Below are 13,973 nucleotides of genomic sequence, written 5' to 3'. Positions count from 1 at the left end.
ACGTTCGGTGGCTCATGCCTGTAATCCCAGCACTTTGGGAGGCTGAGGCGGGCGGATCACGAGGTAAGGAGTTCAAGACCAGCCTGGCCAACGTAGTGAAACCCTGTCTCTACTAAAAATCCAAAAAAAAAAAAAAATTTAGCCGAGTGTGGTGGCAGGCGCCTGTAATCCCTGCTACTTGGGAGACTGAGGCAGGAGAATCGCTTGAACCCAGGAGGTGGAGGTTGCAGTGAGCCGAGATCACATTACTGCACTCCGGCCTGGGCAACAGTGCGAGACTCCGTCTCCAAAAAAAAGGTGATTAGGGTCCATGAAGCTTTAGGAGTGTGTTAAATCAGTTACAATAAGCACTGTGAAGACAGGGAGATGGGAGCAAGGAACCGGCCACAGGAAGGGGGCCTACACCACCACCCGAGGGAGCACCAGTGGAACGGGGGACGCACGCTTACCTAGCTCATGTGGGAACTCCTCACAGAGGATGGCCACCGAGGTGCTGATGCCTTGGAAAACTGACACAGTGAAGGAAGCACCGATGGCCAGGCCGTCGATGAAATTGTGGAGGCCGTCGCTCAGAGTGATCATCCAGGCCAGAGTGCCGATATCAGAGTAGCGGACACCTTTCAGCCAGTAGCAAGCACTCTGGGAAGCCTGCAGGTCCTAGGAGAAAGCACACCCCCAGGGCCCGCAGAGTCAAAGGCTGGACCATGTTCCCTCAAGGTAAGCCTGAGTCAACCTCTTAGAGGCTCCACCAAGCAGCTGGTGGCCCACTGACCTGCACAGAGAGCGAGCCCACAATGACCTTCTCGTCCACCATGGGCGCCTTGCCATCCAGCTCACTGCTGCAGTGCTGAGGAATCATGTGGTCTAGGTCCCCGTTCTGCAGCTTCTCCATCACCCCCTCCTCCTGGTCCTTCTTGGAGGGAAGCGACTCAGAGGCATAATGGCTGTGTCCATGATGATGCTGGAAGGGTGACAGGGAGGGATCAGCATGACATTCACCAAAACCACAAACCTGATTGAGCACCTGCTCCAAGGAAGCGCTTCACACACTGGAAGACCTCAGCCTTACCATCGAAGACAACACAAGCAGGTCACGTGCCCAGAAACATAGCAAAAGCTATTATATAAAGCCATGGTCGGGCATGGTGGCTCACACCTGTAATCCCAGCACTGTGGGAGGCCGAGGTGGGAGGACTGCTTGAGCTGAGAAGTTTGAGAGCAGCCTGGGCAACGAAGCGAGACCCCGTTTCTAATATCTATATATATAAATCTGCACCAAGTGCGAAGGACCTGGTGTCAGACAGATATCAAAGCTGTCTCCTCGGGGTACATGCTTATTCCACCAAGGCAGCCACTGCTCAAATATTTAGAGCTCCTCTTTTGCAATGGCTAATCTCACTCAATTCAGCAGCTATTTAGGGAATAACTGCATGCCAGCCACTAAAGATATCTTTTTGAAACTGTACTATAATAGTCCTGTTTCTCTGCAGCCTCATACTTCATACAGAATGAATGCATGGTATCAAGCTCTTCTCCCCATCCTGTAAAGATACAAATATATTAAGGAAATAATCTTAGAACAAAACAAAGGGGATAAACTACTGCTTAGTAGAAGGCACCCAGGCCAGATCTAGTTTCTGGTCTGGCCTCACTTCTGGCCAAATATCCTCAGGAGGTGAAATGGGATTGTCTCCTCAATAAATTAGAGTTTCACAGAAATTGTGATATTGGGCTAAGACCATCACCACCACCACCACAATACATCGACACTGTTTGAGATGGGTGTTTTCCCTAGAAGAGCTTTCTTCAGCAACAATTGGGCCTCACCTCATTTTTCTGCTTAAGAAGAATCTTCAAGATCTTCTCTGTGAAAAAGAAAAGATAAAAGCCCCCAAACACCACTGCAGACTTGGAGACATAATAATCTTCCAGAGGGTTGAAACCAAATGCCTGTGGACCCAGGAAAAGAAAATGAGTTTTAAAGAAAATAAAGCATCTTTACTGATCCCCCTCTTATCTCTTAACTACTTCCTTGACTCTAGGAAAGGAGAGAGGCATAATGGAGTAACTCTGCCATCTACCCATCCTCTTTCCAGCAAAAATCTAGTCCTTGGTGTTTCCCTGATGTGACATCACTAAACCTGCCAGGTTCTTCTCAAGCTTATTTGCTGATGCAAAAGACTGATCATCTGTAGAATTTTAATCCCAGAAAGAAAAACCTCCGATATGGTTTTCCACTTTTGATTTCTCTTGGTGCTTTGCTATGAAGGCATTCTCTGCCAATAGATTTCATATTGAAGGAGCAGACACTTGTATTTATTTTCATCTTATCTAGTGTTCCTGGCTGACCTGCCTGTAAACACAAAGGGAGATGGTGTAATTATACTTTCTAAAACGGGAAACCCATTTCCCAGTTAAGTAATAAGAACTGCAGCGTTTTCCTAACCGCAGACCTCCCAGTGACCACAGAACCAAGAAAGTGGACTGTGTTATTGCGAGCGTCAATTTTTGGGTTTTGTTTTGAGTCCTTTCTGAAACTGTCACTTATCAAAGAGGGAGGGGAGAATCCACTGGGAAGAGGACAGGAGTAGAAATCAAGAGAATTCTGTCCTAGGGTAAGCTCCTGATTTATGGTGGGTTCTTGTGAATGTGTCTAATGACCTGGCCGGGCACGGTGGCTCATGCACTTTAAAGGACCGAGGTGAGTGGATCACTTGAGGCCAGGAGTTTTGAGACCAGCCTGGCCAACATGGCGAAACCCCAACTCTACTAAAAAAAAAAATACAAAAATTATCTGGGCCTGGTGGCACACCTGTAATCCCAGCTACTCGGGAGTATGAGGCAGGAGAATGGCTTGAACCCAGGAGGCAGAGATTGCAGTGAGCCGAGATGGCACCACTGCACTCCAGTCTGGGTGACAGAGTGAGACTGTCTCAAAAACAAAAAAAAAAGTATCTAACGACTTGCTCCTATTTTATTCTTAAATTTTTTTGTGGGTACATAGGAAGTATATATATTTACCGGGTTGTTCCTCCATTTTCTGATGGGAAACGGGCCTTGAATAAACTTCAGCCCTCTCATGAATTGGTCCAAAATAAAAGTTGATCCCAACTTCAAGGAACTCTGGGCTGTTTGTTGCCTTTATGTTTTAAAGGGGCCAAATTGAATCACCACCCTCCAGGGAAACAACACTTTCATGTTGACTTTCCAGGGGAGTCGAATCATCTTGGGGGAAAAGTGAAGTGAAAATAGGCAACGAACACTTCTCTGCAAAAAGCCACAAAGGATGGTGAATACAAAATCATGGGGTTGAGCTTCAGAAATCCCAAAAGCTGGGTTCTCAACTCAGGGATATGCGTTCTTGTGCAGGTCAGATTCCAACGTGGTAAAACGTTACTTGTTCTATCGATGCCATGGAGTTAACCTAAGGATCCACTAGGAGGGAGCCAACTGACATTTCAGAAAACACCAAGTGTTGTAAGAGGCGCATGCAGTCATCTCTGCTTCAACTGCGGCTCTGTCCAGGCCTGCGAGACCACCCACAGGGAGACGTCCTGTGCTTACTGTAATTAATGGGTCTGCTGAGGGGATTACACCAAATTAGATGAACCATCAGCTCCTTCTTTTGTGGCAAGTTTTCTCATGAACTTATTAGGCAAAGGTACCATCAAGGTATATAAAACCAGACATTGTTTGACTTGCATTGCCTTTGCCCCAAAACTCCCTATGGACAATCTTTTTACTGAGAACTGTGGGTTCTGATGATGTGGGAGTTTGTTTGTTTGTTTTGAGACGGAGTCTCACTCCCGTCACCCAGGCTGGAGTGCAGTGGTGCAATCTCGGCTTACTGCAGCCTCCATCTCCTGGGTTCAAGTGATTCTTGTGCCTCCCGAATAGCTGGGATTACAGGCGTGCGCTACCACGTCTGGCTAATTTTTGTGTTTTTAGTACAGACGGGGTTTCACCATGTTGGCCAGGCTGGTCTTGAACTCCTGACTTCAAACGATCCACCTGCCTCAGCCTCCCAAAGTGCTGGGAATACAGGCGTGAGCCACTGCACCCAGCTGATGATGTTTTTTAAACTTCTCTGCACCCAAAGCCTTAATCTGAGCACCACAACTAAGCCAGAGTGAGCTCGCTACACTGCATCTTTTCACCCCACATCACACAGCACTTTCCGCACCAGGCACTCAGTGCTGCCGAAGACTCGCTCGTTCCACCCTCACAACATCATCCTGAGGCCGGTCTCTCCCCATTTCACATCTGAAGAAACAGAGGCAGTGTGAGGTCAGTGGTGTGCCTGGGGTTATGGAACCTACTGATAGCAGAGCTGAGATTTGAACCCAGCTCTTCAGCCTATGCTGGGCTGCCTCTCCTAGTTCACGCCTAAGTTCTAGCTTCGCTTTCCAAAAGGAAAGGGCCTCCAGGTGCCCTCTCTATGCCTTCTATCCAAACGGAGGTCCTCCCACTGTGCCCGCCGGCGTGCTCCGGGGTGAAGGCCCTGGCTTGCCATACCTCCGGGATGAGCTGGAAGAGGGCGTTGGAGTAGAGGGTTCCAATCGCCAGAGCTATGAAGTAGAGCAGCAGCCTCTTGTAAAAGGTCTTCTTCATGAAGGGCACCACGCTGGCCCCCAGGAGGGAGCAGAGGGAGATGACGGTCACACAGAGGAGACCGTATCCCCACACTGCCGTGCGGAGGGAGGGCCAGCCCCACCCAGGGCAGGGAGAGAAGGCACATGCCCCATTGCACAGCAACCACCATTTAGGGGGAGGAAGGTGGAGCAGATAGGGAGGTCGCAAGGAAAAGTTTGGTGGATATTAACGGAACAAAAAAGAAAAATCAGAGAGAGACAAGTAGGGAGGGAGAGAGAAATAGAAAATTTGTTAGTGATTCACATCTGATGAAATTTCCTTCAATCAGTTCAGAAGAAAGAGGAATTCAAGGTGGCCTTGGAACCCTGTGACTTCTGCCCCTGTGGCCACTGGTGGCCCCAAATCGTTCCTGCCAGTGGTGTGACTGGCAGGGCAGGGTGCTGCCTCGTCACACACCCGAGGTCTGCCCAGACCTATCACAGAGGCTGTCCAGGACAGACTTTGGACTCGAGGGCTCTCTTTATAGGACATGCAGGCAGGTGGAAAGAGGCTGATCACTCTGCTGCTGCGTTTGCTTTTGCATGTCCAATTCATACAGCGCAGGCTCGGGTGACACCACGACCACTTGGTTTGCTTTGTGCAAGATACAGCCAAGCCAGATGTGCAGGGCAGAAGGGATGGAGAACGATTAATTCATGCCCAATGCCCATAAAATTCAGTGTCTTAACCTCTCAACTTCTTTGCTCATTTCCATGTGCTCTGAGAGGGGCTCAAGCACAGAGAACAGAGTTCCAGGAACACCCTGTCACAAAAATATTTCCTTGAACATTTCCCAGTTGTGACACTCCGTCCAGGCCCAAAAGAGGGCAAGACAGAACCAGACCAGGATGAGACACTCCCTGGCAGGCCACAGGGGTGGAGCACACACAATTACAGTATTTCCATTCCAGCAGGTCACAAGGCATTTCATTTCAAATCTTTAAAAAATTAATATATTCCATTGCTGGAGCTGAAAAAATAGCCCAAGTTGAGGCCTCCCCTGCAAAGTGTTTGTCAGATCCATGCAGAATTTTGAGATGGCACCAAGATGGTTCACATTCAACCAGGAAGAACAGGCAAGGCATGGCATCCCATCTGCTGTCTTTTCTGGGTGAGTCTTTTGACTGGGAAAGCCTGAGAAGCAGCTGACATGGGATCTTTGTGAAGGGCAGCATCCACGACTCCCTAATGGGGTCAACCACACGTCTGCGTATCCTCACCCTCCACAGCAGCATCCCTGCTTGAGCTAAAAAAGTGGGCAGACTGTCAACTTGGGCCTTATTTTTATAGCTCCTCTGTGATAACAATTAAACAACAAAATTAACATTTCAAAACAGTCAAGTCAAGGTACCAGGAAGTCAGTCCTATCAGAAAAAAGTCAAGATGCAAGGTACAAAGGGCTGAGTGCCCCTTCCATTTATCTTGTCATTTTAATTTTGTTTGGTCTTAGTCTTTGTTCTGTGTTTGGCTCTCTATGCTAGAAACGATGGCCTGCTCAAAATTAAAGAACACTCGCTTTTTAGGCCAAGTCTACATATCACTTGGTAACCTCTTTTCCTTCCATCTCATTCCAGATGGATAAGCTCTTGGTGCCCAGACCTGAGTACTGCCAGGATTTCTCCTTAGAATAGAGCAAGTACTTAGCACCAAAGGCATGGACGGCAGTCGATAGCTGCCGCTTTCCCTTGATGCCTTATGTATGGGGCTTAACAAGGGAGGGGAGACTGTCAAGTCCCCAGGAGGAGGGAAATTGGAAGAACCTTGCATCTGACAGCACCTGCAGAGGCCAGAGGAGTGAGAGGTGGGCCCTGAGATCCAGAGTTAGAAGTCGTTTGTGGCTTTGATACGAGGGACAGGTTCATTTCTCAGGTGGCAGTCATTGGGTGCCTTGGAGCCCAGGGTAGGGGAGGAGGGGATTGGCTCAGCTGTGCCGCCCCAGGGAAAGAGGACGCGCAAGTTTCTGTTCTACTGCACCTCTGGGATGAGCTGGAATAGCGCGTTAGACAGCAGCGTTCCAATGGACAGGGCGATGAAGTAAGTGAGCACACGGCTGAAAAACGCTTTCTCTGTGCAGGGCAGGACGAGGACTCCCAGGAGAGAGGCCAGGTTAATCAGTGAGACACTGAGAAAACCAAAGCCCCACACTGTGGAGGAACAAGAACAGACGAGGGCCTCTATTACTGAGGGTGGGGACACTCCTGCTGCCTGGGGCGGCCCTGTTCTGAATTCAGGTGTGATGGGGCAGACCGAGATCCACCAACCCATCAGTAAACATTTGCTGAGTCCATCTCTCACCAGATGCTGCGGAGAAGCCTAGGGAAACTATCAAAATTGCTATCCAAGAGAAACACCTTTTCCATGGAGAGATGGATGCAAACAGCAATGGAAGCCTAAAAACCATACAAGCGGGCCAGGTGCGGTGGCGCATGCCTGTAATCCCAGCACTTTGGGAGGCTGAGGAAGGTGGATCACCTGAGGTCAGGAGTTCGAGACCGGCCTGACTAACATGGTGAAACCCCATCTCTACTAAATACAAAAAATTAGCTGGGCGTGGTGGCGCGTGCCTGAAATCCCAGCTACTCAGGAGGCTGAGGAAGGAGAATCGCTTGAACCCAGGAGGCGGAGGTTGCAGTGAGCCGAGATTGCACCACCGCACTTCAGCCTGGGCAACAAGAGCGAAAGTCTGTCTCAAAACAAACAAAAAAAAAACCAAAAAAGCCATACAAGTAAATAATGACAGCAGAAAACAGGGACTTGCAGTAACACAGACAGTATATTCCGGGTGCTGACACTCAGGCAGCACACGCCGGCCCTATGGGGCTTAGGGCTATCAGGGTATACACTCACAGCTCGTGGCAAGCCTACTGTGGCTGGATCAGGGATACCGGGATAGGGAGGGGAAGAAGGATTCAGGGGCCAAGTGCAGCCTCCGGGACGTCTTAAAGGAAAAACTATAAAACCAAAGTAGGCCAGGTATGGTGGCTCATGCCTGTGATCCCAGCACTTTGGGAGGCCGAGGCAGGAGGATCACTCGAGCCCAGGAGTTTGAGACCAGCCTGGGTAACATAGTGAGACCGTGTCTCTACAAAAAATTTAAAAATTAGCTGGGCATGGCAGTGCATGCCTGTAGTCCCAGCTACTCAGGAGGCTGAGGCAGGAGGGTCACTTCAGGCCAGAAGGTCAAGGCTGCAGTGAGCTATGATTGCACCACTGGACTCCAGCCTCGGAGACAGGGCGACATCCTATCTCAGAAAAAAAAAAAAAAAAAAAAAAAAAGATTAAAAAAGCCAAAGGGTTGGGCCCCCGTGGTTCAACATAAAACAAAAAGCGGACCAAAAAGGGATCCATAGGCCGCTCAAGAAGTCCAACACTCTGAACATTCGCCAGCTACGGCCCAGGAGTCTGACAATGTGCTAGGCCATCCTTGCAAAATACAAAAATTATCCATCCAATCATCGCTCCCGCTCCTGACACTGACAACCTCATCCTGGTCATCACTGGTGAGGAATTCAGTGAGGAGCAGCAGCAGCTCAGCCCAGGGGTCCTTGTGAGACGAGGGCGAGATGGGAGATGGGCTCCTGCCTTCCTGGCCTGGCTCACCTTCAACAGCGCTTGGCCGCCCCTCCTCCGTCTGCTCATTCTCCTCGTTTTCCTGGTTCTCCGAGGTGCAGGCCCGGGAATCCAGCTGCTGGAGGATGGTGGGGCAGAACTCCTGGAGCTCGCTGCTCCCAATCCGCGACTGCTCGCTGAAATTGTGGGCAGTGAAGAGGTCTCCAGAACTAAAGCACTGAAACACAGGAAGGGCAGGAAGCCGCTTAGACCCCAAAGGTCAGGCCTTGCCCTGCTAAACAGCAACCTACTCAGCCTTCCCAGAGGAAAAAAAGAAGACAGAAATGTCCAAATTTCAGGGAATTTGTAGATTCATCTAGTATAGGGATGAGGGCAAGGTATTCCCTAAACTTAAAAAACTAGTAACTAATCCTTATGGCTCAGGCAGCCGGGAAAGTTACATATCATAAGCACAACCGTCGGTAAATGAGTGCCTGAGAAACTTTGGGAATGACAAGATTCCAATCATTGTCACCAAAGTGGCCGGGCACGGTGGCTAACACTGTAATCCCAGCACTTTGGAAGGCCAAGGCAGGCGGATCACTTGAGGACAGAAATTGGAGACCAGCCTGGGCAACATGAGACCCCTTCTTTACAAAAAGTTGAAAAATTAGTGAGGTGTGGCGGCACATACCTGTACTCTCAACTACTGAGGAGGCTGACGCAGGGGGACTGCTAGAGCCCAGGAGTTAGAGGCTACAGTGAATGAGCTATGATCACACCACTGCAGTCCAGCCTGGGTGACAGAGCAACACCCTGTCTCTTAAAAAAAAAAAAAAAAAAAAAGCAAAATATTGTCACTAGGGTATAGTTTCTAGAAAACACCATTCTGGGGCCAGGTGCGGTGGCTCTCGCCTGTAATCCCAGCACTTTGGGAGACTCAGATGGGCAGATCACTTGAGGTCAGGAGTTCAAAACCAGCCTGGCCAACATGTTGAAGCCCCATCTCTACTAAAAATACAAAAATTAGCCGGGCGTGGTAGCTCACGCCTGTAATCCCAGCTACTCGGGAGGCTGAGGCAGGAGAATCACTTGAACCCAGGAGGCGGAGATTGCAGTGAGCCGAGATCGCGCCACTGCACTCCAGCCTGGGCAACAGAACAAGACTCCATCCCCCACAAAACAAAAGAGAAAGAAAACACCATTCTGTGTGTGTGCCTGAAGATACAAGCTTCGTACCAAATCTGGCTGCACATCACAATAGCCCAGGGAGCTATTATGTTAAAATGCGGGTTCCAGCTACTTCTCTGAAGCTGAAATGTCTAAGGGTGGGGCTCTGCCAAAACTGTGGTGCTGCCCGATCAGCCCCACACATCCTCAACCATAGGACTGCCCTCAGCCTGAAAGACATATGTGTTCACAGAGGTTAGGGGAGGAAAACCTGAAGATTCAGGGAAGTGGGCCATGGCCGGCCAGCAGCCGCCACACACAGTCACCTTGGGAGGTAGCAGGTAAGCGCTTCTCACGAACCGTTCCTGTGAAATCTGCAGCTCCACTTCTAATTATACTGTCTACACCTACATGCCAGGCCTTTTCTGAGTTCGGTCTCACATGGGCTTATCTCTGAGAGTCAGCCCTCTCGGTGTGCTGCCAAAATAAGTGCCTGCGCTTCTAAGGCTGAGGGCTGGACTCCCGCCACCCCGAGATGCTGCTGCTATCCTGGCAGGTCCTGAAGCTCACGCAGCTGCATCACCCCGCAGGGGCACGGGGGCGTGCTTGTCTCTGGCTCAGCATCTGATGTGCTCAGGTGTTCGCATCCAAGCCACGTGGTTCCCCCGTCCCTTTTTTTAATTTTTATTTTTTGAGATGGAGTCTTGCTCTGTCGCCAGGCTGGAATGCAGTGGCATAATCTCCGCTCACGGCGACCTCTGCCTCCTGGGCTCAAGCAATTCTCCTGCCTCAGCCTCCCAAGTAGCTGGGACTCAGGTATCTCCCGCCATACCCAGATAATTTTTGGATTTTTAGCAGAGACAGAGTTTCACCGTGTTAGCCAGGATGGTCTCCATCTCCTGACCTTGTGATCCACCTGCCTCAGCCTCCCAAAGTGCTGGGGTTACAGGCGTCAGCCACCGCGCCCGGCCCCGCCCCTCCCCCCCAACTTTTGAGGCCTCCACCTCCTGGGTTCAAGTGATTCTCTCACCTCAGCCTCCAGAGTAGCTGAGATTAGAGGCACCCACCACCACACCGAGCTAATTTTTGTATTTTTAGTAGAGATGGGGTTTCACTGTGTTGGCCAGGCTAGTCTCAAACTCCTGATCTCAAGTGATCTGCCTGCCTAGGCCTCCCAAAGTGCTGGTATTACAGGCGTGAGCCACAGTGCCCAGCACCCCCGTCCATTTTATCTCCACACTGCACTCATCTTTCAAGGGGCAGTTGGAGGACACCCCACGCTCGAGCCTTCCCTGATGACTGCAGCACACTCATCTCCCCCTCTCATTTCTGCATCCTACAATTACTGTCCAACCCACAAAATGCAATGCTTCATTTCAGTGCCTGCTGACTTTGTCCTCTGTTGGTTAACTCCCCATCGTGACAGTCAACTCCCTAAATATGACTCATTTTTCTCTATTTCTCACAACACCAGCACAGGGAACAAAGTCGATATATAAAGATTTTGCTGGCTGACTTATATTTGGCTGCCACAAATAGCCCCAGAGTCTGATTAGCAGAGATGATATGGAAGAAAGAACACAGAATCCAAAGACCTGGTGTTCCAGCCCTGGTCTCCGCAGGGACTCACTGCGGGACCCTCGGTGTCCTCTCCTATAAAATGCAGATAATCTCACCTGCACCTTGAGGGACTGTGGGCTCACCCGGGATAGTGTGTAATGGGCTCTGTCAATGGTAAACTCTATGAGAAATACCGTCCTGGGAGCCGTGTTTTCTCAGCATTTCGGAGTGACTCAAGTGCGGCACTGAGGAAGATTCTGGGGGGCTGAGAACCCCACTTCCAGGCTGCCTTTTATTTTGTTTTGTTTTGAGACAGATTCTCGCTCTGTTGCCCAGGCTGGAGTGCAATGGCTCGATCTTGGCTCACTGCAACCTCCACCTCCTGGGTTCAAGCGATTCTCTTGCCTCAGCCTCCCAAGTGGCTGGGATCACAGGCATCCGCCACCATGCCTGGCTAATTCTTGTATTTCTAGTAGAGTTGGGGTTTCACCATGTTGGCCAGGCTGGTCTCGAACCCCTGACCTCAGATAATCCACCCGCCTTGGCCTCCCAAAGTGCTAGGATTACAGGCGTGAGCCACTGTGCCCGGCCCCAGGCTGCCTTTTGTTAAGGGCTTCAGAACACCTATGCAGGGGGTCAGAAGGTGCTGCAGAAGACTCAGAATTTGCTGATTCAGACAATGAGGGAGAAAGAATCAGCCTGTCCACTCTATCATCGAGACTTGTCTGCCTCATCCTACCTCTGCCAAGCTGCCAGGCTGCCCTGGGCCCAACTAGACAGGGAACCCTGAGAGGCCAGAGACGGGGCTGAGCAGAGCTGCTGGCTCACAGGGGAGCCTTACCGTGGAGAGGTTCCTGTGTCCCTGCACGTGCTGGGTGACATTACCCCGGCCCACTCCCACATCCAGGTGGTTGAGCAGGGCCTTCAGCTGCTGCAGAGTGAGGCTGTCACCCTCGCCATACCGATGTATTAGATCCTGCAGGAAGGAGGCAGCGCTGATAGCTGGTGCACCCGGGGATGAAGCGTGAGCCTCAGGGGTGGTTCTCCATAAGCCAAGCAGGGTCAGCAGGAGGCAGCTCTGGAAGGCCGGGTGCAGCAGCTTCATGGTGACTGAATAAACCTGTGAGAGAAAAAGGCAGGTGAAGCTGAGACCTCTCCCTGTGTGCCGGCAACTGCGCCAGGCCTGTCCGCCACACACTGAACATGTTGAGACTATCCCTCAGTCTCTGCCTCTCTGCTCCTTCTTGAATTAGCCTTTGAGAAAAACCCTTCTTTTGAAAGCACAGAATAAAAATGAATAAAAAGGACAAATTCAACAGTTTTGATTAGATTGAAAAATGAAAAAAAAAAAACAGCAATGCGGTTATGATTTTTTTTTTTTTTTGAGACGGGATATTCACTCGTTGCCCAGGCTGGAGTGCAGTGGCGCAATCTCAGCTCACTGCAACCTCCGCCTCCTGGGTTCAAGTGATTCTCCTGCCTCGGGCCTCCCAAGTAGCTGGTATTACAGGGGCCCGCCACCACACCCAACTAATTTTTTTCTATATTTAGTAGAGATCGGGTTTCATCATGTTGGCCAGGCTGGTCTGGAACTCGTGACCTCAGGTGATCCACCCACCTCGGCCCCCCAAAGCGCTGGAATTACAGGCGTGAGCCACTGCACCCGGCCAGTTATGATTTTTTAGAAGTCGTTTTAGAGGTACTAAAATAACCATGGATTTGACATCTTATATCTGGGGGCTGCTTCAAAATAATAAAGGAGGGGGTATGAGCACAGGGGTGTGGATGAGACATGATCAGGCATGAGCTGATATTCACTGGAACTAAGTGACAGGTAGATAGGAATTCATCAGACTGTCTGTCTAGTTTTTGTTTGTTTGTTTGTTTGTTTGTTTGTTTTTGAGACAGTCTTTCTGTCTCCCAGGCTAAAGTGCAGTGGCACGATCTCGACTCACTGCAACCTCCACCTCCCAGGTTCACGCAATTCTCCTGCCTCAGCCTCCTGAGGAGCTGGGATTACAGGCATTTGCCATCACGCCTGGCTAATTTTTGTATTTTTAGTAGAGATGGGGTTTCACCATATTTGCCCGCTCGTCTCAAACTCCTGGGCTCAAGTGATCCACCCACCTCGGCCTCCCAAACTGCTGGGATTATAGGCGTGAGCCACTGTGCCCGGCCCTGTCTACTTATATATGTTTGAAATGCTCTGAAATAAAGCTATTAAAACATAAACATCGGCCGGGCACTGTGGCTCATGCCTGTAATCCCAGCACTTTGGGAGGCTGAGGTGGGTGGATCACAAGGTCAGGAATTCGAGACCAGCTGAGCCAACATGGTGAAATCCCATCTCTACTAAAAATACAAAAAATTAGCCAGGCATGGTGGTGCACATCTGTAATCCCAGCTACTCAGGAGGCTGAGGCAGGAGAATCGCTTGAACCTGGGAGGCAGAGGTTGCAGTGAGCCAAGATCGTGCCATTGCACTCCAGCCTGGGCGACACAGCGAGACTCCGTCTCAAAATAAATAAATAAATAAATAGGCCGGGCGCAGTGGCTCATGCCTGTAATCCCAGCACTTTGGGAGGCCAAGGCAGGCGGGTCATGAGGTCAGGAGATCGAGACCATCCTGGCTAACACAGTGAAACCCCATCTCTACTAAAAATAGAAAAAATTAGCCGGGTGTGGTGGCGGGCGCCTGTAGTCCCAGCTACTCGGGAGGCTAAGGCAGGAGAATGGTGTGAACCCTGCAGGCAGAGCCTGCGGTGAGCCAAGATTGTGCCACTGCACTCCAGCCTGGGCGGCAGAGCGAGACTCTGTCTCAAAAAACAAACAAACAAACAAACAAACACCATAACTAAAAGAGAAAAATTACAGACTGGCAAAAATATATACCATTTGATATGACATAGGTTTATTTCTATACTGTACAAATTAGTAAACAAACATAAAAAACAGCCTCTCTATAGTATTGAGAACATAAATTTAAAACTTGGCTGGTTCCATTTTGCTACTTATTAAAATAGCAACATAGCTTTTTTTTTTTTTTGAGATGGAGTCTCACT

The 13,973-nt window shown here is 50.0% G+C and overlaps 1 protein-coding gene across 5 annotated transcripts in view; it reads right to left on the bottom strand.

Annotated features, from left to right (window-relative positions):
- The window catches only part of SLC39A14 (solute carrier family 39 member 14), a 55,268-nt gene that overhangs the window by 5,949 nt on the left and 35,346 nt on the right, over positions 1 to 13,973 (bottom strand). For 4 of the 5 annotated variants that reach the window (XM_009454978.5, XM_054657305.2, XM_531112.8 and 1 more), the window contains 6 exons: positions 11,753 to 12,031; positions 8,233 to 8,419; positions 4,516 to 4,685; positions 1,828 to 1,950; positions 773 to 961; positions 450 to 657 (listed from right to left, as the gene is read on the bottom strand). In XM_009454978.5, the coding sequence (XP_009453253.3) occupies positions 450 to 657; positions 773 to 961; positions 1,828 to 1,950; positions 4,516 to 4,685; positions 8,233 to 8,419; positions 11,753 to 12,016 (1,141 nt within the window). In that variant the 5' untranslated portion in view covers positions 12,017 to 12,031. Of the gene's footprint in view, positions 1 to 449; positions 658 to 772; positions 962 to 1,827; positions 1,951 to 4,515; positions 4,686 to 6,606; positions 6,777 to 8,232; positions 8,420 to 11,752; positions 12,032 to 13,973 lie in introns of all 5 variants that reach the window. The other variant, XM_009454981.5, reaches the window with a different exon arrangement.

The sequence above is a fragment of the Pan troglodytes genome, chromosome 7 (genome assembly GCF_028858775.2).
Source record: "Pan troglodytes isolate AG18354 chromosome 7, NHGRI_mPanTro3-v2.0_pri, whole genome shotgun sequence".
Classification (NCBI taxonomy): Eukaryota; Metazoa; Chordata; class Mammalia; order Primates; family Hominidae; genus Pan; species Pan troglodytes.
Note: the sequence above shows the minus strand (reverse complement) of the source record. Positions and strands in the feature narration are given on the sequence as shown.